General features: G+C 47.9%; 9 protein-coding genes and 1 non-coding gene across 10 annotated transcripts; 5 read left to right on the top strand and 5 right to left on the bottom strand.

Annotated features, from left to right (window-relative positions):
• The first annotated feature begins 355 nt into the window (after nucleotides 1-355).
• Nucleotides 356-2,368, top strand: BDV38DRAFT_78789 (SEC14 family lipid-binding protein). The gene is made up of 3 exons (XM_032063938.1): nucleotides 356-781; nucleotides 947-1,070; nucleotides 1,138-2,368. The coding sequence occupies exons 1-3, from the start codon at nucleotides 561-563 to the stop codon at nucleotides 1,762-1,764; spliced, it is 972 nt and encodes a 323-aa protein (XP_031914170.1). The 5' UTR covers nucleotides 356-560; the 3' UTR covers nucleotides 1,765-2,368.
• A 1-nt stretch (nucleotide 2,369) lies between these two features.
• Nucleotides 2,370-3,289, bottom strand: BDV38DRAFT_282406 (uncharacterized protein; the record flags this gene model as incomplete). The annotated part of the gene is made up of 2 exons (XM_032059777.1): nucleotides 2,370-3,044; nucleotides 3,113-3,289. 2 exons carry the CDS (start codon nucleotides 3,287-3,289, stop codon nucleotides 2,370-2,372), a joined length of 852 nt encoding a protein of 283 aa, XP_031914169.1.
• A 618-nt stretch (nucleotides 3,290-3,907) lies between these two features.
• BDV38DRAFT_270848 (uncharacterized protein) lies at nucleotides 3,908-8,307 on the top strand (the record flags this gene model as incomplete). The annotated part of the gene is made up of 3 exons (XM_032057216.1): nucleotides 3,908-4,942; nucleotides 4,995-5,334; nucleotides 5,951-8,307. 3 exons carry the CDS (start codon nucleotides 3,908-3,910, stop codon nucleotides 8,305-8,307), a joined length of 3,732 nt encoding a protein of 1,243 aa, XP_031914168.1.
• Nucleotides 8,308-8,573: 266 nt separating this feature from the next.
• BDV38DRAFT_245471 (peptide alpha-N-acetyltransferase MAK3) lies at nucleotides 8,574-9,622 on the bottom strand. Its single transcript, XM_032054439.1, has 2 exons — nucleotides 9,006-9,622; nucleotides 8,574-8,928 (listed from the first exon to the last, which is right to left on the bottom strand). Exons 1-2 carry the CDS (start codon nucleotides 9,582-9,584, stop codon nucleotides 8,683-8,685), a joined length of 825 nt encoding a protein of 274 aa, XP_031914167.1. The 5' UTR covers nucleotides 9,585-9,622; the 3' UTR covers nucleotides 8,574-8,682.
• BDV38DRAFT_245470 (phospholipid:diacylglycerol acyltransferase) lies at nucleotides 9,606-11,763 on the top strand. The gene has a single exon (XM_032054438.1). It carries the CDS (start codon nucleotides 10,310-10,312, stop codon nucleotides 11,729-11,731), a length of 1,422 nt encoding a protein of 473 aa, XP_031914166.1. The 5' UTR covers nucleotides 9,606-10,309; the 3' UTR covers nucleotides 11,732-11,763.
• A 1,539-nt stretch (nucleotides 11,764-13,302) lies between these two features.
• On the bottom strand, nucleotides 13,303-15,327 carry BDV38DRAFT_78747 (phosphatase PAP2 family protein). The gene is made up of 2 exons (XM_032063937.1): nucleotides 14,633-15,327; nucleotides 13,303-14,562 (listed from the first exon to the last, which is right to left on the bottom strand). Exons 1-2 carry the CDS (start codon nucleotides 15,052-15,054, stop codon nucleotides 13,665-13,667), a joined length of 1,320 nt encoding a protein of 439 aa, XP_031914165.1. The 5' UTR covers nucleotides 15,055-15,327; the 3' UTR covers nucleotides 13,303-13,664.
• Nucleotides 15,328-20,552: 5,225 nt separating this feature from the next.
• On the bottom strand, nucleotides 20,553-21,459 carry BDV38DRAFT_282400 (uncharacterized protein; the record flags this gene model as incomplete). Its single annotated transcript, XM_032059776.1, has 2 exons — nucleotides 20,553-21,239; nucleotides 21,301-21,459. 2 exons carry the CDS (start codon nucleotides 21,457-21,459, stop codon nucleotides 20,553-20,555), a joined length of 846 nt encoding a protein of 281 aa, XP_031914164.1.
• A 781-nt stretch (nucleotides 21,460-22,240) lies between these two features.
• On the top strand, nucleotides 22,241-23,202 carry BDV38DRAFT_292473 (SDR family NAD(P)-dependent oxidoreductase; the record flags this gene model as incomplete). The annotated part of the gene is made up of 2 exons (XM_032062015.1): nucleotides 22,241-22,333; nucleotides 22,392-23,202. 2 exons carry the CDS (start codon nucleotides 22,241-22,243, stop codon nucleotides 23,067-23,069), a joined length of 771 nt encoding a protein of 256 aa, XP_031914163.1. The 3' UTR covers nucleotides 23,070-23,202.
• BDV38DRAFT_78710 (uncharacterized protein) lies at nucleotides 23,203-24,868 on the bottom strand. Its single transcript, XM_032063936.1, has 2 exons — nucleotides 24,591-24,868; nucleotides 23,203-24,538 (listed from the first exon to the last, which is right to left on the bottom strand). Exons 1-2 carry the CDS (start codon nucleotides 24,691-24,693, stop codon nucleotides 23,337-23,339), a joined length of 1,305 nt encoding a protein of 434 aa, XP_031914162.1. The 5' UTR covers nucleotides 24,694-24,868; the 3' UTR covers nucleotides 23,203-23,336.
• A 1,469-nt stretch (nucleotides 24,869-26,337) lies between these two features.
• BDV38DRAFT_t122 lies at nucleotides 26,338-26,408 on the top strand. The gene has a single exon. It is a non-coding gene; the product is annotated as a tRNA-Gly (tRNA).
• Nucleotides 26,409-26,410: the final 2 nt, after the last annotated feature.

Raw genomic sequence — 26,410 nt, 5'->3', positions numbered from 1 at the left:
CTTTTTGGATGACCGTTGTTCAACAACTTCCGATTTTTCGCCCCTCTCTCTTTTTTTTTTTTTTTTTTTTTTACCCTTTCTTCCATCACTGGCAGTTTCCTTTCCCACTCCAGGCTGAGACTGGAAGTGTTTGTATCGGAGACACCGCCCACTCCCTCTAAACGGTTTCCCCGTTGACTGTCTCTGGTCTACGTATTTTTGCTAAATTTTCTTTTTTAGTTACTTTATGTATTAACAGAGATATCAGAGAAATAATAGTAAAAAAACACAAGAGCAATGAAGATAATAAATAAATTATGAAAGCAGTAAAAGATCTGTAAAGGAAAAGAAATCAATAATTGTAAACTGTAGGAGAGTTCTCTGCAATCGTGCATTTCCTCCCCACTCCCTCTCTATTCTCCTCCTCCCCCCCCCTTTATCAAATTGATTTCTCCTCCCTTGACACTAAGCGCTTTCTGTCTTCCGACCACGAATACTTTACTTCCCTCATCCGCACCGCAACTCCTCCTACCTTCTACCCTTTCACTCCCTCTCACACAGACTCTCGTACACAATCCATCATGGCCGCCCCTAGTTCGAAGTACGACAACTATGACTTTCCCACCACTGCGCCGGTTGCCCACGCCGGCCACCCTGGCCACACCACCCCAGAGCAGGATGCAAAGGTAGAACAGCTTCGGAGTGAGCTGGAGCAGCTCGGCTACACCGAAAGGCTGGATACTTTGACTTTGCTCCGCTTTTTGAGAGCGAGAAAGTTCGACGTTGCCCTTGCTAAGACTATGTATGTCGGAGGTGTTTCCTACTACTTCTCGTTTGTAGCGTCCGCGGACGCCATCAAAGCGTCCCGAAGAGAACTTCACAATTAGTGATCTCACCCTTCGGCGATTTTTCTTGTCCTCGGTCGAACAATTCGAAATACAACACTAACATTGCCCGTTCTCCATAGGTTCCTCGAGTGCGAAAAGTGGCGGAAGGAGTTCGGTACTGACGATCTGCCTCGCACTTTCGACTACAAGGAGAAGCCGGAAGTGTTCAAGTTCTACCCTCAGTACTACCACAAGACTGATAAGGTACAACCGCCGTGCATGTGTTGTCCTTAGCCGACTTCGATGCTAACTGTGAACTTAATCAAAATAGGATGGAAGACCTGTCTACATCGAGAAACTGGGCAAGATCGATCTTAACGCGATGTACAAAATCACCACCGCCGAGCGCATGTTGCAGAACCTTGTCACTGAGTATGAGAAGCTTGCCGACCCCCGACTGCCCGCCTGCTCACGGAAGGCGGGTAAGCTCCTCGAGACTTGCTGCACCATCATGGACTTGAAGGGCGTCGGTATCACAAGTATCCCATCTGTGTATGGATATGTTCGTCAGGCTTCTGCCATCTCTCAGAACTATTACCCCGAGCGTCTGGGAAAGCTCTACCTGATCAACGCCCCTTGGGGTTTCAGCGGCGCTTTCAACGCCGTCAAGGGATTCCTTGACCCCGTGACTGTCGAAAAGATCCACATCCTCGGTTCCAACTACAAGAAGGAACTGTTGGCGCAAGTCCCCGCTGAGAATCTCCCTGAGGACATCGGTGGTACCTGCAAGTGCGCAGGCGGCTGTGAGCTGAGCGACCAGGGCCCTTGGCAAGATCCAGAGTGGGCCAAGACTCCCAAGTGGGCTACTCCCAAGGAAGACCAAAACGTCGTGAAGAACGAGGATCCCGGTCTCGAGCAGAAGGTTGAAACGCAAGAAGCTTCTCAGCCCGTTGCATAGAAACCCGATCTCCTTGTTTTTCTTTCTTCTTTCTGATCCCTTTTATCTTGGATCAACATGGGTAAAGCTGCAGTGCCGTGTACCTCTCTATATTCCTTCCTCAAGTTGTCTCCGGGAATAGTTTACGTCAACTGTGCTTTTCTATCTCCCTATGGCCGTCTTTGGTTCATCCGGATTCAACTATTAGCTATCTACTACCTGAAAAACGACTGCCGGCTTCCCCATTTTGTCTTTGTTTTCACTTTGGCTTGACATTAGATATTAAACAACGCAACATGAGCGGCGTGAGGTGCTTTTATAGATGGAGCGGAGAAGAGTAAATATTGGGACACAATATAAAAGTGACTGTCTGATTAGGGATTCGGGGTTCGAGTTCAATATACAACTTGGTGCGTATTGGTTACGGAAAGGGCGAGTTGTAACACGGTATGTTGGCCTGAACACGTAACACAAGTTATTGCCTGAAGAGTCGATATCGATCATTATTCCCAATAGCAGATTATCAATCATAGTCGAGTATTTACTGGTATCATTCCATGCCTAGCGCCAAACACCAACAGGCCCGAATTGCAAGGTGAAAAGTGACAAAACAGACCCATAGGCGGTCACTTCTTCTCCACTACTTCAACTGCCTGACTGGCTCGTTCAGCCTTCCCGACTGTCGATGCTACAGCATTTCCATCGGCCGGCCCATCTGTTGTGGCATTCGTCTCATCGCCAGGAACAGCCTCACCCTGAAGTCGAAGTAAAGTCCGTAACGTATCCTCATATAATTCTGCCATCTCCCCAGTGCGCCATAGTTCCGCTTCATGGTCGGTGCCAAGGGGCACATGTAAATCCCACTTCGTTTTCGCTGATCTTCGGCGTGAGCCATTCGTAGTGGGACCATCGCTGGCAATGTCTTTCTGGCCCTGGTCTGCATCAGGCATGTCGACGTCTTCCGTCGTTTGTCTCTCATGGTCTTCCCCATTTTCCAGAGATTCCTCATCTTCCAAATCATCATGTTCGTCCTCCTCTATCGCCTTCTTTAATTCTGCTGCATATGCCTCCGCCGCACGTCGCGGCGCATCCCGTCTTAACTGTGCTACTGTTGTCGTAAGCGATTCCAATTGTGCGTAGAGCGAAGTCACACGTGATGCAAGATGCCCGTCATACGGTTCGTATTCGACTGTCTCTGCGGGCGCAGTGAAAGCAGCCGGAAAGGGAAACTGAGGCGATGAAGAGTCGAGACCGTTAATACTTATCGAGGAGGAAGCCGATGTGAAAGTACGTAATATATACTGTTTCGCATGTCCATCAGTATTAGGGGGCTCAAGTCGGTATATCGTTGAGAGTTTAAGCTATGTACCTCATCGACTAGCTCGCGTACCCGCTCGCGCATTGGGTCCGGTCCATCTTCAGGGTTTGCAGAGGGAGGTAAGTGAAGGTCGAGTTTTTGGCGCGAGAGGGCGACAGTGTTGCCATAAAGGTATGTGAAATCGGCGGGGGCTTGGAGCTCGATTTTGCGATGCATTGATTCCCCCATTTTGTCCGGTGGTCCAGCTGACCGATGCGTGAAAGAATTTTGGGTGGTGTGATATGCGTGGATCTGTCTTCTCTCCGTTGGATACTTCTCGTCCTCGGGGGTTCCGCATGGATCAACGCGTCGGGTGCGGGTATTTACTATCCAAAGTAGCGGGATAGAGGAGTAAGGCCTGGATGCGGCTAGCCTCAGGCACCGATAAATGAAGAAAAGGTCGGCGTCGATCCGATGAGCAGGCGCCCCGCAAACGATGTCATCGATTTACTTTTTCTTTTCAGCCTGGCTTCAGCTGAAGGTCTTGCTTTTCGTCCGATGCCAAGTTTCTTCACATTTAGGTCGATATACGACCCGACTAGTTAGTGTAGTAGTTTTTTAGTCATATTCCTAACTTATCTTTCCTTCTTCCCCGTCTTTTACTTAATTCCTAATTTCTAAATCCCCGGAATTGTTTTGCTTCCCTCCTTTATCTCTTATCGCATTATCTATTCCCCCTTTATAGCGCCCTAGCATCAGCCACCAACAGGCTCAGTTATCTGATATGCGATGATGGTTGGGGCCTAGTAATAGTGCCATTGCAGGATTTGTGCTGCGCTCTTGTTATTGGTCAATCCCCAAACCACCATGGAGAGCCGCCCCAGCTTGAACTTGATCGACAACACATCCCCGAACCGTCGACTCTCCGACGATGAAAGCCTTTCTGAGGTCACCACAACTGATGATCTGTCAAGAAACACATCCAGGAGATGGAGGAAACCCTCGGTGCGTCGTGAACTGACCAAGCGCAAATATAAAAAATGGCAACCACACAAGTTGGGAATCACGGACGACGACCCGGACAGAAGCCCATCGGATGCCAGACTGTCTCTGACAGCTACATACACAAACACTGAGGGCGAAAGCCTTGTCGATGCGTCGACTTTGCCAACCACCGAACAACGTGATTTCGGCGCCGCAGAGCAAGAAAATGACGGCCCTGCATCAGTGACCGGCCATGGTGTCAGTGGCCTCAAACCTGGTAGCGAGTTAGATATTCTTTACGAGAACCAGCGAGGCTGGTTCTTTTTTGGCATCCCTCTTTATTCTCACGGCTCTCTTCTCAATTTTGATCCAGCTGCCTGGGTCACCTACGACTTTCGAGATAGTCCGGTCAATATCACGAATGCGCAGGTGCCGGATCCGAGCTGGGAGTGGGCGTGGAAGACATGGTACGTGGACATGTCTGGCGATGTGGATGATCAAGGCTGGCAGTATGCTTTCTCCTTTGGCTCGTCAGCCTGGCATGGGTCCCATCCTTGGTTTCATTCGTTTGTTCGCAGGAGGCGATGGGTCAGACTACGGGTTAAGAAAGCTTCGGAAAGAAGTCGCCGCGGCCGGTCAGGCTTTGAAATGGCTCATATGCTCAATGAGGACTACTTTACTATTCATACTGCCAAGAAGAAAAGAGCAGCAAGTGCAGGGCGGGGTTCCCAAGGGCCATCCACTCACTTGAGTCGAGCGACGACCACTGTGGATGGAGAAGGTCCTCTGGAAGAGATCGGAAATATTCCAACTCTCATGTATGCCCTGAAAAATGCACAGATAGACCGTGAGAAGTTCGATATCCTCAGAAGGTTTGTGGCGGAGGGAGGCCAAGAGCTATACTACCTAGATGGAAAGGTAAGCATATGTTAACTCATGCATTTATTACGCTTTTGCTGAAGATATCTAGATGCAAGATATAATGTCACTGTTTGTCTTCCAAGCCTCGCGGTGGCAACTAGTGACCTATATGACTGGCATCATCGAGGAGTTATCTGGGAAGGAGCCCGAGTCCAGTGGTATGGAGGCGGAGGAGAGCCGACGGCAAAAAGACTACCTCTCAAATGCTGTAGCCACAGCAAAGCGTTATCTCACTGGGCCGGAGGTCTTCGCTCCTGAGGGACGAGTGCCTGCTCGGGAAATGTCCGAGATGTTGGATTTGACTCCGGAAGCGAAGAGGGAGAGTCTTTTGTCTAGGTCCTCGGGGAAATTCTCCAACAAGCCAATAGACAATGGCGGAGAAATTAAAGGCATTCCTCGGGCGGCGGAGATTGGGCGCGAAGGTCACATTTATCAGTATACATCTTGATTCCATGTAGTATACCCGGTTTGGCTGGTCCAGAGTACGGGTCAGGTGAACATCCTTGAGGCCACCCATTCCGTACGACTTACCTATATATTCTTATTGGCTTCTCATATCAACAATAACCACTTCTACTTTATCATGGTACTCTTATATGCGAATAGTAAATCTGCGGAGTCTATACATCTTGTTTTACGGCGAGTATCGGTCCGATTCCTGGAGAGCACTGACCGCCTGCCATTCCGACACGGCAAACATTTTCTAGAATCTCCGCGCTGGAGAGCTTCGCCCGCAGCTTGAAAAAACGACCTCTTTAGACAGGAGCAAATCCAACTCGCCCGCGATTCTTCACCCTTTCCATGACTCAGGAACTTGCTCCGTATACTCCTCGATGTTATCGCGTGGCCGCCCGTGTCTGAAAAGACGTGTATTATCCACCGTCTTAGACACCGTTGCGGCTGGCCCCGACGAACCTCTCCTGTTCCTCTACCCCCGTTGGTTCACAGCTGCAGTCCGCCAGCGGCGGTCAATCTCGTCAATTAAATGCACTCCTAAATGTACAGCAAGAATACGCAACACGAGCGGGTTTGTTCCGGGGACGGGCCGGAGATTGTCACTTGGGGGTTCTACGAAACGGTGGGCGTCTAGTAACAGTGCAGCCAAAACCGATGTGATTGAGGCTGGAAGCTCACAACAGAACGATGAGCCTACTGCTACACCAGAGAGTGGACACAATGGGCGGATAGGGGGTAAAGTAGAACGCGACGGCGTGAGTCCACCAAAAAATACTACGAGTTCAAAGCCTTCGTTGCCCGATTCCCCGGAACGGAGCAAGTCGCTTGAAGAGAGACGAAAACGCTTGTTTAATATATTTGCCGATATCGACTCGAAACCTTCCCGTCCATCACCACCACCGCCTCCTCCGAAATCCAGTGCCCCAAGAGGGAGAGACCTGAAAACGCATGCGAGGCCACTGGCAGCCCCTCCCAAGATTCAGTCTCATGAGAGAGCACGTGCTACTATGAAATCATTATCTGTTCGGGACAGGCGGAAGTTAAGGTGTCGGCTGTTTTTCACTAAGCGGATGAACCCCGAGGCGAAATGGAGGTGGACCCTGTGGACAAAGCTAGAGGAGTTGTTCGAGCGAATGGAGCAGAACACTACGGTGTGGAAGAAGAGAGGCATAAAACACAAGGAGATGCTATTACCGGAGGAGACTGTTGCTCTTCTTGCGGGTGCTACGGACATGGCCATGAAGGAAAATGTCTGGTACGTGCCAGTGCACAATGGGTGCAAGGTCCATGTGCTACATCCACGAGAGAGCGAAGGCCAATACAGGAAGGTTGTATTGTCTGGTTCCGAACGAGTGGTGGAGCTGGTGGGGGATCGTATTACGCATGCAAAGAGCCTTCAAGAAATGGGTGACCCTTTGGTCGATATCAGAAAGCCACCGATCCCGGTATTTCCTTCATTGGAAACCATGGCGCGGAAAAATATTCCGGTCCCCATTATTCGGGGTGTATGGGACTTTTACAAGTCCGCTAAGGATCCTGCGAATTTGGGAACGCTGCTCCCCCTTTCCCAGAATTTGTCGAGTGTCAGGGAATTTGCGGAGCATGTGGATGAAGTCGCGCGGTCATTGCCTTCTTACAAGGCCTCTCCGGGCAGCTCTCATCAAAAGCAAGTGGCCAAATCCCTCCTTTCATTGTTTCAAAACGAGCGGTACCATGGCTTTTTGTCGACTGCTGCACTGAATACAGCACTGTCTTTCCTCCTTGACCATGAGTTTGTGAGGTACGCGCGCATGATCTTCCTGAGAGCCGAGCACGTCGTAACTGTAGACTCCTTCAATATCTTGTTGAAGTTTGCGGCCCAAAAGCAGGATATGCGGCTGTTTCGCCAGTTTCTGCTGACAATGCCGCGATTGAATATCCGGCCAAATCCATATACCTGGCTTACATTCCTTGACTGCCTTGTCTCCCCCAAAGCGAAGGCGAATCTTGTCTCGCGCATGATGCAAAAAGGCTATCTCAACGAATCTAGCGCCATGCGGACGGCGCTGCAGGCGACGATACAAAACACTTTTCGTGCACATCTCGAAGGCGGGAAAAGCGTTGACTCGTTCATTAATATGCTTATTGACACACATGGTGCCAACTGGTTCCCTCCATCCTTAATCAATCAAATGTTGAATGTTGCTGCCCGGCGGAAGGACTTTTCGGCCATGGAACGGTTACTCCAAATATGCAAACAGCAAGGCTTTGCTGTCAAGGGTTCTACCGTCAACCAAATTGTCCTTCTGTTTCGCAAGGATATCTTTTCCCTCCTCCGGTTCTTATTTCAATTCATCGACCGTCCTGAGCGTGTGCTCACAAAAGACTCCTGGGAGAAACTGTTCCTGATGGCCTTCAAAGGGCGACACTACAACATCTGTCGTGTGCTATGGAGATATGCGTGCATGTATAGAGGCGTTACATACAACATGCGACAGTCTGTGCTTACATCGTTACTCCGCAATGCATCATTCCGAAAGACTGGAGGTCAATACAATCAACTTTGGCTGACCAGTGCAGGCAAAGTCATCGTGGGGATTGATCTTCATCTTCCGAATTATCCCCTAAATGAGTCATTTGCGGATCTTGTACCATCTGAGTTCAATCGGAATCCAGTCGCTTCTCTTGCAACTGGATTCAAGCCTACTGGTGGAGAGCGTGAGAAGCAGCAACTCCTCGCTTCTAAACTGGTATTACGTGATACGGAAGTCGGTGCAATGTACCGGCCCTCGAGGTCATTGAACATCATGTTGGAGGCCGCAGCCGTGCTGGATCAAGAGTGGAAGTCGGTCCCTCGACCAACACAGTGGTTAATGCAAAATGCTATTAAAGTCTCTGTGAAAAGAAAGTCGAACTATCTGCAGTAAACGTGGCTGAACTGCCTTGACTGGGGTTGAGCTGTGGGCTGTACCTGTTGATCAGTGACTCACCACGAATTTACTGCATATAATATTGGCTGTACGGGCTACAGATTTGTCCAGCAGCTATTCACATATCATGTATGAACTCAACAGCGCTTTTACGTCTGACTTTTCTGTACATTATACCTCTGTATACTAACCCCTCCTCTTTTCTATATAATGCCATGTATAGATACTATAGAAATAGACTTCGGCTGCCCAGCCCTACTGTTCATTGCGATAGCTCGTTAAGTATGTATTCGTCACTCATATTCTCTATTGTCGTAATTGCGTAGTCTATAGGTTATTCACAAGAAGCGAACTGCCATCCAGGCTCATACATCATTGATTGCCATTTCCATGAAGCAAAGCTGGCGGCGGAGGAGCAATTGGACCGGACATATCAGGAGGCCCGTACGGGTCGAACGCCGTCCGCATAGACCCCACGCCCTCTTTGAGATATAGCACCAAGCGATAGGCCGAGTTACCGTTCAAATAGTATCGATGCAATCTTTTACTGCGTAGGAACCCCAGTCGTTCATACAATTTAATGGCCGCCGTGTTTGTGATTTCGGTCTCGAGCGCGATCTGCAGGCCCCTCCTATCAGTATATTCCCTTCTGAATGAATGGACATGTGCAACCCTGTGGAACACGGGCAACAAACCTCATCCGCATCACGCGCAATCATCGCATCGATCGCCATCCTGACTAATTTCGTTGCGATTCCCCGGCCTCGATGTTCTTCGCGCACCGCTAACATTGCAATATACCCTCTTAATGGACCACCGCGATGTGGTTCCAGCTTCGAGACCACGACCCCGACCATCGGGTCCGGCAGTGTGTCGTCCATGGCCATGAAACAGAGATCGCCCCATTGGTAGAGGAAATACCGGTAAACGTAGATGCTGTACGGCTCGGAGAGGTCCTTGGAGATCAGTTGCCGCATGGCAGCGACATATTCGTCCTCGCGTGCGCCGTCATAGCGGATGTAGCGGAGGTCCGGTGGTGCAGCGGAGACTGCGGTAGGAGTAGCGTCATGGCTCATTCCGGTCGCGTATTCGGACTCATTGAGAGAATCCAATCTTTCAATCGTGTTTTTGGAAATGAGCGACAAGTGCGGGAGGGTGTTGGAATAGTTCAGAGCTAGTGTGGGGAATTGAGGGGGTTGAGGAAGTAAGAGTAAGAGAGTTTCAGGTACAAAAGGGAGGAAAGCGGACTTCGTAATTTTGGAATTAAATCTCATGACGTCCCATTTTGACTGCAACTTCAGAAAGCATGTGATTTCCGTTTCTCAACTTCTTCACCTTGTGTGTGTGTGTGTTTTTTATCCTTCTCTCTCTCCTTTTTCTTCCTTACGACTTCACTTTTCTGGCTATCTGTGCTGTTGAGTATTTTTCTTACTTGATATATACTGAAGAGTCTACCTCCTTCCTTCTATCCGCGGCTGTCAATTCCACCCATTGTCCTCCGTGTTCCTGGCGATCGCCCATATGCTCCGCCGTCGCCTGGCCAAGGACGACAATGTCCAATCCTCTCCTACGGACTCGTCTCAGGATGAAAGCAAAGTAGTCCCCGCTACACAAACTGCGACGCCACCCGAGAAACCGAAAAAAGAGTCATTCGTGACGAAGCCGCGGAGTAAACGTCGCAATGGTCTCATCTTCGTGCTGGGCGGCCTCTTCGGAATCCTCGTCGCCGCGTTTTTCGCTAATCAGCAAGATGTGATCAGTCTCGATGCGCTGATGGATCTGAACTTGGATACGTTGATGGACGTCATACCGCAGGGCATTGTGAAAGATGTGAGGGAGTTCTCGGTATGTCAACCCCTCTTTCCTTCATGCAGGTGGTGATCTAATCTGATTGTATCCTGTCGGGTAGCAACATGAGCGCGATGCTGTCAGCTATGATTCCTTTTCCGTTGGTCTACAACTTCAATCGCAAGGTATTGAAGCCAAACATCCCATTGTCATGATCCCCGGCGTTATCTCCACTGGGCTCGAGAGCTGGGGCACCGAGGTGTCGTCCCGCCAGTACTTCCGTCGGAGACTCTGGGGCAGTTGGAGTATGATGCGCGCTCTGGTCCTGGATAAAGCCGAGTGGAAAAACCATATCATGCTGGATAAGGATACCGGGTTGGACCCGCCCGGAATCAAGCTACGAGCAGCACAGGGTTTTGACGCGACTGATTTCTTCATTACCGGCTACTGGATCTGGAACAAGATTCTCGAGAACCTCGCGACAATCGGATATGATCCGACGAATGCTTTCACTGCCGCTTATGATTGGAGACTGTCATATCTGAACCTGGAGATCCGTGACCAGTACTTCAGTCGGTTGAAGTCCTACATCGAGACTGCCGTTCTCGTGAAAGGAGAAAAAGTGGCCCTAGCCTCGCACAGCATGGGCTCGCAGGTGCTCTTCTATTTCTTTAAATGGGTTGAACATCCGGAACATGGTAAAGGAGGCAGTGATTGGGTTAACAGACACATCGCCTCCTGGATCAACATCAGTGGATGTATGCTGGGCGCCGTCAAGGGTCTGACGGCCGTCCTCTCGGGTGAAATGAGGGATACCGCTCAACTGAACGCCTTCGCCGTGTACGGCTTGGAAAAGTTCTTGTCCAAGGAGGAACGAGCTGAAATCTTCCGGGCTATGCCCGGCATCTCGAGCATGCTTCCCAAGGGCGGTGAAGCTGTATGGGGCAATGCAACTTGGGCTCCGGACGACCAGCCCGGCCAGCACACGAGCTACGGAAATCTGCTAAAGTTCCAGCAGAGCAACTCGTCCCTGACGTCCAAGAATCTCACAGTCTCCGAAAGTCTGGCGTATCTCTTGAACACGAGCGACGAATGGTACCGCAATCAAGTCCAGACCAGCTACTCGCACGGAGTCGCACACACCACCGCGCAAGTCGAAGCAAACGAAAACGACCCTCGCACATGGCTCAACCCCCTCGAGGCCCGTTTGCCATTGGCCCCGGACATGAAGATCTACTGTTTCTACGGCGTCGGCAAACCAACCGAACGCAGCTACTACTACCAGGAGGAGCGTGATCCCTTGGTCAACCTAAACGTCAGCATCGACACCACGGTCACCAACAGCGACGGAGTCGACCACGGTGTCGTCATGGGCGAAGGCGACGGTACCGTCAACCTTCTCAGCACAGGCTACATGTGCGCCAAGGGATGGAATATCAAACGGTACAACCCCGCCGGAGTCAAAATCAAGGTCTTCGAAATGCCCCACGAACCAGACAGGTTCTCACCACGCGGTGGTCCAAACACAGGTACATATATCTCCATTTCCACCCCCTACTACATGACCCTACATCACATGCAACCAACACACAACAACAAACCGCCATTCCCGATTCTTGTAAACTCCAGCTAACGATCAAAAAGGGGATCACGTTGACATCCTCGGTCGAGCTTCCCTCAACGAACTCATCCTCCGCGTAGCAGGTGGCCACGGCGACGAAATCGAAGAAACCTTCGTCTCGAGAATCAAAGAGTACGCAGACCGGGTGCAGATCTTCGAAGAGTAATAGATAAATAGATTTAATACCCCCATGTTTTCCTCTCCTTTTCTTTCTTAAGAAATATTCTTAGCATATATTTATTATACAAGAGATAATCCTGTTATGTATTATGTGTGGTTAGTGAACGGATGATGTTTATGTCCTTTTTATGTCTGTTAGTGGGTTTTTGAGAAGGGGACTTTGTATAGATAACGGCGGTATTTCTATGTAATAAGCAAACACCTACAAGCACCTCCTTCCTGCCTGATCTGGACGTTGTCGCTTCAAGAGCGTGTCAGGTGAGTGTTGCCCAAGTACATCATTATCCACTCATACTTAGGTCATTCCCAGGGTTAGTTCTCTAGACATAAACTCTGCCCTTTCAACTTCAGAATCTTTCCTCCGTCCTTTGACTTTCACCCTCATCCTCCTTCAGAGAATATGCTTGTCTCCACTGTTTCTCCAGGACAGGCGCTGGTATCATCCGCTCGATAAAGTCGCGGTTTTCTACTTACATCCTGCCTCGCAAACAATCATTCAGTTTCAACCGATTAGCAGAAAAAAGGAACTCTGTGATTCTAGATTCATTAAGAAACCAGTCACCTAATACTATCATATCACATTTCCCTATACTAACCGATGGAAGGAAATACTTAGTGTCTACTCTGTAAAGGCTTGCAAATAGGTGCAACCTAGTTACTAAAGTAATCATATAAGTATTTCAGGTCATTGAAATTGTCCAAGCCAAGATGTATACACAAGAATCAAACAAAGTAATGTACAAAAAGTTCTTCATAAATCATAACGCTACCGATGGGATTATAATTAATAATAATGCCATGGAATAAAAAGCATCCAACGAACTCTGCGGCACGCATTCCACTATGAATGTTTGTGTCCAGCAGAGAAACGTCAAGTCGTAAAAGTGTTTTCAATAGCAAAGGGTGTGCAACCTTGGGCAAGATGACGCTGCATCCGTCACCCAGCCACTTTGAAGTACCGATGCCTCCCCAAGGTCTCCATTACTTGGTAGATGCATCGGATCAGAATAGCCGCTCTGCATCACCAATGTCCTCTTCATAGAAGAATGCTCCAAGACAAACCACCACGCGAGGGGGGGAAATCAGGCAGTCCTGGCCCCGCTCTATATACCAATGCAAAGGTCATTAAACAAGCATTAACCCCTTATAAGCACAACGAGTGAAGTGCACGCAAAAGGCGCCCCCAATACTTTTCTCTTTCCATCATGGTCTCCAATACCAGGCGCCAATGGTGTGAGCGATCGACAAGAATGTTAATAAAAAGTATATGTACCTGGCCGAGTACAAGAAAGAAAAGCGAATGAAAACGCTCGACCAGCTGAAGAATAGCGAAAGACTGTAGTTGGAATGGGACGAAATCGTCCGATCTGGAATGATCCAGATAGCAGTGTACAAGCGAATGACTCCAAGGACACCAGGAAAGCTCAAGCTCCTGAGCAACGAAAATCGCGCCAAGTCCGCTAGACCTTTAGAATTAAGATTATTGACGGAGTTTCAAGGAGATTCGGGGCTGTAGGATCGCATCATACAGCCCTAACTAATTTCGCAACAACGTTTGCATGTACAGTTGAAGATGTGTGTGTGGAAAACGGCGCGATCCGGGGTGCCATTAAGCCGGATGTGCCGAAGAAACCAGGCGTATTAAAAATATATGTGTCGAAATCTGCTCAATGCAATAAGAATCCAGCATGTCGTAAAATGGTCAAAACGCCGTTCGTCAGTAGATGAAAAACGCGAGTGCGGTATATGCAAGTTGAAAGCTGAATCACGGGCTGAACATATGCCTTCCGGACTCGATATCGGAGGCAGGGGAAGCAAGAGCTTCGCCTTCCCAGGTGTAGTGGTCATCGATGGGACTCAGAGAGCCGGATGAGACGGAGGAAGATGAGCCAACCGTCCACTCATCACTGTCCAGGTTGAAGTCGCCATCGTAGCCGGCCAGATCATAGCCATACTCCCGAGCTGAATCGCCGTATTCCACGTAGTCGTAGTCCCATCGGAACATCTTGTCGGTTTGAACGCGGGGCATGAACCGAGTCTTCGCGAAATAGAACGCGACCGTGGCCAAAAGTCCACCACAAACCAGGTCAACCGCGTAGTGGTGGGACAGATACATGGTTGCCCACCACATCCAAAGGGTATACGTCACAAACAGTGGCTTCAGGCGAGGGAAAACCAGGCTCATGAAAAGTGCTGCCAGAGTCGAATCGGCGGCGTGCAGCGATGGGAAGGCACCAAAGACAACCGGAGATTGCTTGAAGCCTGAGGTGTAGAGATCGATGCCCAAGAGCTTGTCAATGCGAGCCAGACCTGCAGGGTTACCTTGCATCGAGTAGTCTGCTGGTGCCAGACCGTACAGGTTCTCGTACCACGGGGGCGAGCAGGGGAAGAACAGCTGAATGGTGACTGCCAGCATGCTGATATAGCCGAAAGTCCGCGCAAAGATGGGCACAATGCCGGGAGGCCCAAAAATAAACATAATCAGAGAAACGACGAAAGGAGCCCCGTAATGGCAGAGACCATATGGAATCCATGCTAGCACGTCGAGCACAACATTCTGATGAGCAGACAGGATGTTGCTAATGTTGGCGCCGTAAAGGATATTCTCCAAAGCCGGCAGCACCCGGACCCAGATAGCAGGACGCCAATCGCTCGGAATGAACCTAGCGTCAACTCGGTTAGCAATTGGCTTCTTTACAAGGCCATATCAGAGGGAACGGCGAGTTCACTTACTGGCAAGCGTAGAAAAACAGAAGCCATCCAGCAATCGGAAGAAACGGCAGAAAGAACTGACGAGTGATAGGAAGCAGAAGAGCCACAATGTACGCAGTAAACATGGCAGTCTTCCCCAAAGGCCCGGGCGACTCAATGACTGTCAATGAGAAAATCGCGACGATCAACAAGAGCAGATATTGGAAGTCGTATGTCGTCCACCGATGGCTTTGTAGCGACCGGAGCGTGTCCACAGGCGAGAACGAGGTTTGCAACGAAGATATCGACGAGGTGGGCGATATCCTACTCCTCAGCTTCGATCGAATCTTCCGTCGCATACGGTGCGGCACCAAGAGCTGGATTGAGCGCCATGGTACTTGGATTTGAAGCTTTCCGAACTGATTTTGCGTCCGATCCTTCCATGACGGAAGGGTGGGATTCATCTCTGCGGCAAGTCTTTCACAAGACTCGAGAAAATCCTTCTAGAAGGGACAACTTCACGGCGAGAGAAGGTTCGAAAAGGGTGGAAGAATGCCGCGAGGTTCGAGAAGAAGAGGACTGAAGGTCAGAAAAACCTCGGCGGAGCTGACAGAAAGGGGGGGCGTGTTCTAGGCGTCAACGGGACGTTGGACCAGACACCTGGAGAAGAACGTTTTGATCACCGACAGGGACCGACAGGCGGAGAAATTAAAGGTGAATTAGTTTATAGTTGGGAGCGCGAGCTCCGGTCTCCAGCGGCCAAACGAGGATGTTTCTAGTGGAGGTCACGTTGCAAGGGTTCCTCTGACGCAAGGCGGACCGTAAGGGCCGGACGGAAGACTGAGAAAACCAGGAACGAGATCAAGTCGCAAAGCGGATAGATGGCCACGGAGCCGGAGAGTTCGTGGTGGTGGAATTAGGGTAGGAAGGTAGACGAGGGTCGGAGGAGAGTCAGGAGGAGTAGAGAAAGAGGAGGGAAAGAAGAGAGGAAGACTCCGGGAAGTAAGTATTTAGTAAATGAGACGATACGTGAGGATTTTGCAGGTGATGGAACGCAGCGCCAAAGGTGAAGAGCGACGGGGCGACGGACGTCGGCGGATACGATTACGGGGCCTAGCGTATCCGTAATTACGGGATTTGGCTCGTATCGTTGTCGTCACGACTAACCTAGTTGAGGTGCTCCTCTCGATACCACTAAGCCTCATCAGGGCAAGCCGCGGTCCCCAATTGGGACTAGTCATCCTCAGGAGGTGCCGAGGATGCGATGGAAACTCCCGGACCCGAGAGTGCCTTGAGAGAGTCCCAAAATCTGCATAAAAGAAATGAAATCAAATAATTCTGTCACTACGAAAAAATTTCTATCTCCTCCAGAATCTGGCACTGGGACGGATAACGTCCGACAGCCCCATACCGACGACAATCTAATGATTGGCGGGTACAGCGGAGATTCGGAGGATACGGCAATAATAGACGCCGAGTCAACATAAAAAGAATAAAAATGTGACAGAGGTGATTACATGGGGCTAATTACTACTAGTCTGGTCGAGAATATCGGTACCTGGTGGTTTGAAAAGTACAGTAAGCCAAAGGGAAAACTCATCATCATCAAATACAAAAAAAAAAAAAAAAAGAAAAAAAAAAAAAAAAAAAAAAAAAAAAAAAAAAAAAAAAAAGAGGCGAGACGCTCCGACTTCATTCCAATCCTAGTTAAACCATCGGCCCAATCATCACGATACCCTTTTCATTGATTTGGGAATGATACCCCACTCTTTTCCGTTCTTCACCAACGGGAGGACGAGGATCTTCCCAAGTCAATTTCGCTTAATCCACAACGGTCACACTGACCAGCCAAAGAAATCGCCGATTAACATGCGGCCAAGACCCACTGTCCCTGAATTAGTTTAGTATTGGTGGCAGTTGAGTTGCTACTATACAAGAGCACGTCCTTTTACTCTTCTCCTTTTTTTATTGTCCAAGACTCCAAGAGCTTCGTCCGAACAAGACTCTTGGGCAGTAAGCAAATGGTAGAGGTTCAAATGGATCTGAAAGCGGATCCAAAAAGCGGCTCCGATCGGGCCATCTGGTAATAGTGCCCAATTAGTACGTTTACCTTGTCCTTAGAAGCATCTCAACATCGTAAGACTTTCTTATAAGGAGGCTCAGCCAATACTAGCCGCCGGAGTCAACCTGGTGGCCACTAAGGCAAAGTCAGCCAACATTTGCTCTATTTTATTTTATTTATTATTCTTATTAATTTTTCTTTCCCTTTTTCACCTGCCCCCAAACAAAGGTCTTCCAGCCATCGCAATTCCGATCCCCGACAAGGTTCTTTCGGCCTCAAACAACTACCATCTTTGATTTAGTTCCACACCCAAACAACACCTGCATTTGGGGGCTGTCAAAAAGGAGGAGATGCATACGGAGTAGATAAAGTGACACCGCATTAGTAAACAATAAGCCGATGACATGACATCCCTGAGCTACCAAGACATTGTCCGAAAGAAGGTAGTCAAAGTGTACTCAGTGTAGGTAATGAGTATCGTTTTTTCCCTCCACAGGTCAAAACTAGTTCCCCAACTAGTAGCACATTATTGGGCACATGAGATAACCTTACGGCGCAGGGCCAGATTACCGTCCGGTAAGGTACTGGAACCATACCGAACCAAAAACGACAATGGGAAGATCACGGCAAGCCGCGCCGAGCGGAGCTGATCAATCCTGCATCCGAGAAAATTAATACTCACATAAGTTCAAGTTCAGGGAGCTTAAGCTTGGAGAAAAAACAGAAGGGGGACAGGTGACCACAACACGTTCAATGACTTTTGTGCAGTATTTACTCCGTATCTCCGTGCAGTTTCCACTTCGGCCCCAACATCTCTCGCTGCCACCGTGATATCATCTTATTTTAATCTAATAAGACGCATCAGCATGGCTGAGTTATTAGCTTACTCTGAAGTAGATTAAGGATGGAATGTTATCGATAAATGCCTGTATCAGGTTGAAAACAAAAAGTAACTCATCCGATTTAATATATTTCAAGGAATCTGGACTGGTCTTACCCCGTACTACAATCCAGTTTCCCTGGGTCGAAGAATCTCTTGATAACTATAAATATGCTTTCTCTTCAGCTATCCAGGAGTTTAAATGGGCCTTCGTTACTCGTATTCGTTCAGCGTCCTATCCAAACAATAAAAAAAATGCTGGTTGCCTGGTGCAAAGTGGATTCGTCCGAGATTAATGAGCTCGGGCCATGACAGCAGAGCCCAGCGCCAAGGAAATAAGGCAGGATTCAAGGGAGGCTGATCATCATCACCCAGAAACACAGCCATGACAAGACAAAATTTAAGACAGCAAAAAAGAAGAGAAAAGAAAAACAAAAAAGCCTACTGAATGAGTTCACAATTGAACTTGGTATTCTTTTGGATAGAATACCATCTCGATTTTACATCATATTCGGTCGGATGCGGGGGGGTTTCTCTATACTAGGACCGATCTAATACATCATTCGACATCATAGACGCCGACCTTGCCGTGGCTACCGAGCTCCATAATCTTGGATACCGCATGTCTCATGAGGCAATGAACCAGTATCTTCCAAATGTCGACAACCAAATGTCTCGTAACACTCCGTTTTACCCCGGTTTATCTATACTTTCCACTGGTTTGCTCCCGTGATGTGAAGATGGGCGCATGGCTCAACATCACCTGACGGCCGCTGCCCTCGTGTCCTCGAATAACAAGTCCGGGCGTTCTGCACGGGAAGTCTGCATGAGGTCATCCTGCATGCTTCGATGATCCATTTTGTTTTCACTTTTTCTTCCTTTTTTTTTCCCCTCCTCCTCACTGTGAGGGTGTGACCCTTGCATGAAGTCGAAAATGTTTCCGTTTGACCTTGACTTGCTGAATGATCGCCTAACTAGAGTCAATTCCCAAACAATTATCTAACGGCAGTCGATCAGCAAGCGGTTGACCTCGGTGATTGGGACCATGTCACCACCACTTTTACAGCCTGCATAAGGTTCATTAAACATGGTTGCACTGTCATTAGACATGGGACCAATCGACTGGACGCCCCTCGAGAACCGCTTCACCGTCCGAAAAGGCTCGTAGCTTGAACAACACAACATGCGCTATCCATGAGTCGATCGCATAGTAGCCAAGCGATCCTGTCATGGCTAATCCAATCATATGATAGCGGTGAACTCGATGTCTGTTGGCACCCACTTCTGGGGATCTACACTAATCGGGATATCGGATCAGAAGCGCATACATTTATGTAGTTGTTTTTGTGCGAAGCATGCTGTGAGTATTACAATCGTTTATGGATCTGTAATTGTATATGTCGACGCACCCGTATTCAAATTCTTTTCCGTATCTGTCTGTCAGAATATTCGACTACTAGATACAATGCAGCACTAGCTATGTACAGTCAGACTTCTATTTATATCCTTGGAAGTTCATTCGCCTGTAGAAATGGAGCCCGAATCAGACAAAGAAAGAGTACTAGTAATGTTTGAACATGGATGTCCAGTGTCGGATATCCTTTAATAGATTAGTTAGGGCTACGGCTTGCAAGGGCGGCTTCATGAAAAAATACCCTAACATATCTAGAGTCTAGACGAGCCGTTTTCCCCAACCGTCGAGCCTTCCGGCCCAGTCCCAACATTTCAACGGTAGGAAATGTCATTTAACGTAAAACTATGGCCTATGATGATTGATCAGAATAGCAATGAATCCACATAGGAGTGATAGTAACCATAAGACCTAATGCAGGTACAACATAGCTGAAACAGCACCATTCCCACTGTGCAACCCCGGCATTCCCACACCAACAATTACACCCTCCCTACTCAGTAATACATACATACAAAAAACAAGGCTGAGCCAAATCCGATCTCTCCTCCCTACATTACCCAGAACCTGAAACAGCCTGGCATCCCGAATAAGAAAACACCAGGCACCAGTGAATAGAACGAGGCGCTGCAGTGGCAGTGCCAGGCTGGAGGGCTAAACACGTTTCCTGGTCCGGAAAAGAAGTGATGTCATTGGCATGTTCCTTTTCAGCCAATTGCGTCGTTGGCCGTTTCTGGAATGTGTTGGAAGGAAATTAGCATCGGCGGTTGTCAGATGCGTTGGAATGTGGCGTGTGTGTGGGTGTGGGTATGCGTGGGCATGAGAAAGGCGAGGCTAGAATGTTAGAATGTATGTACATAGAACGGCTGGGGCACGGGCCAGTTTGGGCGGAGGGGGAATTTAATGGAAATAAATAGTAGTACTATCTTACCTGGCATGTTCTGATACGAGATCTCTGCTATGTTAGTAGATATTCTTCGGGTGCTTTGCTATATTTAATCGGGTTGGGGGGTTTTTCGTATCATTCGTGGCCTAGACGGTTCCGTGTTGACTTCCTTGTGAGGTGTCAATGCGAATCAGCGAGTAGAGGATAGGATAGAATATTAGTGATTATGAGATGATGTCTTTCCCTCTCGCTTCTTTCACGCCATCATATCTTTCTCCTACCAATGAGAGGGTATATTCAACGTTATGTGTAGCCCTCAGGTTGGGTATTGCACTGTCTCTTGTGTTCTGCTTCTCAGATAACAAGGTTAGTTTGACATTTGGCCTACATGACTGGCATGTTGCTGTGTTGGATGTTTTATAGTACAATGCTATATTGATATTTGGGGTTTCCACTCGAGAATAGTACATTATTAGAATTATAAGTCCAGGAATTTCCTGTAATTATATTGTCGAATAGATGCCTTGATTAGATATACCCTGTTTGGAGTCACTGTAGATACCGCACTGTGAACCGAGATAGAAGCCACAACATATAGACCTTCAACTGAATTTCATTAAAGTATACGGAGTACCCGATAGTTAAATCACTCCAAGCAATTATCTATAATTCTGCATCTGCCACTGATCAACAGATTTATATATCACCCATGAGCCCAAGTATTTATTCACTCATACCAGCAAATCCATTGAAGACATATAATCCGAAACCTCGGCGACCACCCAGCGAATTATCAAATACGTCATCCCAAAACTCAGAGTAATAGTCCACGGCAAAGTCATAATCCCCGAGTTTCTTCCGTTGTACATCAAGAGAGTTCATAAGGACCTCAACCCCACGCTTAAAATTCCTTTGAGAGACATCCGGTGAGACTTTACATAAATCCTTGGTGACGACGACCACCATTCCCAATAACACTACAAAAGTATCCGGCACGTATGCAATTATCCCTCTGACACAGTTCATATAAAGCCCCCCAAGTAGATCATAGAAGTATATAATGCCATTGTTATTGTTCAGCATGACCAGCTGGCTAGATATTACTCCGAAGCAAAGGCTAAGTACAGGTAGTTCGTCTCTCTCTTCAGGATGAAACATTATATAGAGATCATCTAGCGTACACCCATAAAATCTCTGTTCTTCGTCGACAAACTGTCTCAAAAAGATAGAGTTAAAGCCCACGCGGGGGAGATTAACTAAAGGAAACCCCACATCTAGGAGAAATTCAAGGGTCTCGTCGTCTGTTAGATCCACTGGTGGAGTAGCCTCTGTAGGTTGCCAAAGTGAGCCAGGTCCAAACTGTGCTTCCAGCCAGGCTTGAGCTGGGGCAGGGTCTTGTGTAATATTATCCTAGGTGGCTATTAGCTGATTTGATAGGGAGAGGTAGAGTAGCTGGGTTATAAGAGCGTACTATAATTGCGTCGAAGATTTTTGGCTGGCTCTTTTGTTGGCTGACGATATAGTACGTCTGCTTGGAGGTCTGAGAGAGAAAATATGCATCGCCGATGGAATCGAGACTGCAGTATACATGAAAGATGAGTTCTGGTGGGAGACTCAGAAACTCAGGCATTTTTATATATGGCAGCTGCCAGAAGCCCTCCTTAAGTGGATTAAGATGAGAAGTTAATCCATTGGGAAAAAGTGTCAGGGGTTTGGACTGTTAAGATAAAAAAGATTTTGTATGCCATAGGGCTGATGAAGTACCTACATTTCTTGACACAGTGAATGTCTTCCTGCAAGTTGACTAACCTTAGACAGGCATACAATTTCTATGAAGAGGGATTTCGTCGACAATTTGGTACGGCGGGAAACAACTTCTTGGTTATTGAGGGTAGGGCTGCCGCCCTTCTCCTCTTGCCCGAGGCCGCCAAACACCCTCTCTTACTCGTACGCTTGTATTCTCTGCCAGATATTATAGCCCTGTAGCTTCCATACTTAATACAGTTAGTGTATATCATGTAGAAAGGTTAGAGATCTCCCGAGTTTCGACCCTAATTGCAGGTATCCGTAGAATTGTATAACGCTCGAGGATTGAAGTATAAGTGAACAAATCGAACAACGAAATCAGGAATACAACCACCTTGAAAACACCTAAGGAACCTACTCACCTGGAATTATGCCATACCGTTAGTTAATTAAACCTTCCCAACGTCAGCAGCATGAATCATGATGTGTGAGATAACGTTAAGCTTAACGTTATGTCATTCTTGGCATAACGAGAGGTTTGCAGGTTAAGAAAACTATATATACAGTAGGAGTCCTGTGGCAGAAAAGACAATCATACACTCGACTCTCATATTTAAAACCAACCAGACTTTTTATACATCGCGCATACAACCTACTCTTTCATCATGAGCCTATCAGGCAAGATAGCTATCGTGACCGGTGCCTCTCGCGGGATTGGTGCTGGGATTGCATCAGAGCTTGCAAAACAGGGAGCAAAGGTATGCATTTCCATACTGCATTAAATCCTTAGAGCTAGCTATTAACACGAACTTGCAGGTCGTGCTCACCTACGTGTCAACCAGCAGTGAAACCGCCATTGATGAAGTTATACATCAGATACGTAGTCTAAACAACGGCTCCGATGCCACCAAAGTGAGAATCGACCTCCATCAGCCAGAAGCCCCCGAAACAATCCTCTCAGCAACCTTCCGCGCATTTCCCTCAGGTGAGGATAAGGTGGATATACTTGTCAATAACGCGGCACATTCACACTGCAAGCTTCTCGCGGACACAGAAATGGAGGACTACACCTCTATGTTCGATGTGAACGTCCGCAGTTCCATTTTCATGACTAAGGCCGTGTTGCCATATCTCCGTGCCCCAGGGCGCATTATCAACATCACCTCTGTCGCTGCTCGTCGAGGCTCGGTGGGGTTTTCCATTTACTCGGCTACGAAAGCAGCTGTGGAAGGGTTTACCAGGGCCTTGGCTTGCGAGCTGGGACCTTATGGCCATACCGTCAATGCTGTTGCCCCCGGGGCCGTGGAGTCAGGCATGCTTCGGGGATCGGTGCCTGATGAGCTGGTGAAGTATATCCTGGACAGCACACCTCTGGGGAACAGAGTTGGGACTCCGGAGGAGATTGCTGCCGTCGTCACCTTCTTGGCTGATCCGAAGGCGGGTTGGTTGACAGGTCAGACTATCTGCCCGAGCGGGGGACTGAACATGGTTTAAATTCAAGTTTTTATATACAGCAGTGTACTCTGCTCGAGATGGTTGGCTTAGTGATCAGTAATTCTTTCAACGAAGAATATCATTTTCGAAACTTCCTGGCAACATGAAAGAGAAGATAGACAGTTCTCATGCCCTCCAATTTGCATGGGGATCAATGTTCAAAGCATGCAATGAAACAATCAGGCATGTAAGGCCCAACCCATTAATTTTAATTATGAGAGCAAGATTAATTTCTGCTCGTTTCGACATGCTCAGAATTGCATTAGTTCACGAAAGCTCTAGGCATTTCTCGCCTCTCTCTCTTCTTCCGCGGTTACTTCTCTCCACAGTGTCTGTCTCAAAGGCCCACCACCACCTTTCAAACATCAGTTGTCCGATTTCCCAACCAGCCACCTCGAATGGGTCGCCGCTGTGAACTCTGATTCCCTCTCCTCCGACGTCTTCCATATCATATATCAGCCGTACAAGTCCCATTGGATCCTGAGCTGACTTTGGACGTAGATTGACAGGGAGGTTAAACACTTGGATCAATTTATCCCGGACAGTAGGCCAGGGGAGGAGATCTAAAATGGGGTGATGTGAGATAAGAACTTGGGTTCTGGTTGGCCGTAGATGCTCAGGCAATGTCTCCAGGTCGGTGTTATTAGTACCCCCTCCGTCGCTGGCTTGACTTGGGTCTGATGTCTGTATGGTAGAAGAGGTCGATGAAGAAAGCAGCGAGCAATGCGGCGAAGTAGAAGATTGAGTGTAAACCAGTGGCCTGTGAAATGGGCTCACCGCAGCAATATCCCAGAGGCAATCTCCGATGCCTAGCCTCTGAGCTACCCTAACTGCCGCACTCAGAAGGGTAAGGGAGGGAACTTGGAGCAAGTGATCATCGGGAAACGTGAAATTAGAAGACTGGTAGTCTTGTAGATCATCCGAAATGTTGTGCGCACTCTCTGGGTCACTAAACAAACTATTAAACTGTACATAATCGCCGTCACTATGGCCTTGAGCTGAGTTTTCTGGCCCTGGGAATAGTGATAATGGAGAGACCTCCAAAGGAGCACCACTTGTGTAGATCAATGAACCTAGAGATGTTTGCCCCGGGGTCCTTGGAAAAAGAGCAGTGATGACTGGTGACCCAAGCGCTGGTGGTTCTGAAGGGAGTAAATGTGGTACGGCGGGCAGGAAAGGTCCGGTGAAGAACTCTGGCACCAGAGTGCTATCGTTGACTCCGGAAGCCGTACCAGCGGGACAGGTCTCAGCACCCATTGAGGTTGTCATTTCTTGGCCTTCATAGTCTGAGGTTATAGTATTACTCTCATCCAAGGTAACTGGAGTTGACGAGGGAGATAAAACATCTGTTGGCGGACCTATGCCACCTCTATCTTTCTCGACCCCGGGAGACGTTATTTCTGCATTATGCGGACACACATCTTTTAGCTGCGCTTCCAGGGCTTGGATTCGATGTTTTTTTCTTTGTCCTGCCATAATTCAGAATGAGATACCTGTTCTCTGCTGGGATATGTGACATACGGTATCGTCTTTGGGCAAGTACATTCAGGATTCGTTTCCGCTCTGCCGCATCTTCCGTGATGTCTGGAGCAAGCAGATTTCTTTCTTTGCGTTTTCCAGCCATTTCTACTCAGGCATATGTATTCTTGTTCCGGCCAAGGTCTAAGCAGGCTATGCGAGGTAGCAACACGAGGATGACTCATCCATGCAAGTTAACGTCAAGGGTTTCGTACTTGGCATCACTTCAGCTTCAACTTCCGGTGATACAGGAAACACCGGTATGCTGAATACCAAGTTCAAAGAACCTATATCAGTACACTATTACCCGGGCTAAATCAAAGTGATCCGGACAAAACCCTTCCACGCAGGCACGCTTCCGTGTATTAGTACGTAGTGTGCGAGCCACTAGGCCCTTCATGCTGACTGGTTCCCAGCACAAGAGAGAGTTCTAGACCATTATCCCCTCAAACCAACGGAGTCACTTGTAGACATCTATGGTAGTGACGAGATCTTCCGGTGTTCATTAGTAAAGCTTCCAGCAGTAGGAAAGCTTATTCTTGGCGGCTTTCCTTCGGTAGTTGATTCTATTCTGTTTATAGCCTCAGATATTGGGTGGTGAAGTGAGGTCTGCTTACTTCATAAATAATTGAAGGCAGTGTGGTCTTGCTGCTACCTGCACAATTCTGACGGTGACTTTAGGAGCTTGAATGTACGGCTTCAAGATTGTAGTCCGCGAGTCCTACAATGATAGCTGCGAAATGGTTCTAAAGAATGAATGCAGCAGAGTCCTTAGTCCATGCTGTGGAAATTCCTAGTGAGACCATGATGCGGCGCTGTATGGCTCAGGTGCGACCACTTGCAATCAACTCTTACTCTGTTTTTCTTTCATAACAAAGCGGGTATCGATGTAGTTATTCGCTCTTCAATGCAGCACGTATACAGATAGTGGGCTTGTCCCTCTCTTTTCTCCTTTCCTTCTTTTTTCCTTTTGTTTTTTCCCTTGTTTCCATATACTCTTTCAGTTTTTTTTATTTATTTTTATTTTTTTATTTTTTTCTTATGCACGGTCCTTCCTTGACTCTCTACCAGAATTCCAAGATCGTAGGGAGGCTGAGAAATTCTCTTGGGTATGAGTCCGTGAGGATTGACAACAGCCAAGATAATTGGGTACGACGAGTCTTGTAGAGGCCATCTGAGCTTGTATTGGGTAATGGAGAACCCAGAGTAACTTCCAGCATCCAATGGTCCACGTCAGTTTCCTATCCCTTTCTTCTCCTGTATGAAGGGATGGCCCAGCTGCCAGTATATCGAGGTCACCTTAGCCAGTTATAACCTCCCGGCAAGTCAAATGTGCAGTAGCAAAGGGACTCTTACTGTCCTGGGAATCTTGTATATACCAAATCATTGGGATCCTCTGCCAAGGTAGATAGTACAAGGTGTAAGATATCACAGAGGTATGCAAGGGAGATACGACCCAAGTAGTAATTGGGTACACACCAGTACTTTCGGAAAATACAGGCCAAGCTTGATAGAAATTATGACCGTTAACCCGATGGTTGTTATGATCGACGAATGGTGTTCAAGGGCCAATTAAGGTTCGAAACTGACATGATAACCTGATCATAATTATAAGTTAGACCCCTAGGAAGTATTTGAAACTTTTTTGTTTGGTTAAACTTCTCATGACTCTCAGGTCTTGTAGATCATCATCATCTCTATGTCTTTTGCTTTAAAGAAACAATAATCCTTCAAGTTTTCAACAATTGAAGCATCATTGGTCTAGTGGTAGAATTCATCGTTGCCATCGATGAGGCCCGTGTTCGATTCACGGATGATGCATT

The sequence above is a fragment of the Aspergillus pseudotamarii genome (assembly GCF_009193445.1).
Source record: "Aspergillus pseudotamarii strain CBS 117625 unplaced genomic scaffold BDV38scaffold_23, whole genome shotgun sequence".
In the NCBI taxonomy this organism is placed as follows: domain Eukaryota; kingdom Fungi; phylum Ascomycota; class Eurotiomycetes; order Eurotiales; family Aspergillaceae; genus Aspergillus; species Aspergillus pseudotamarii.
The sequence above is the reverse complement of the archived record's forward strand: the minus strand, read 5'-3'. Positions and strand labels throughout refer to the sequence as shown.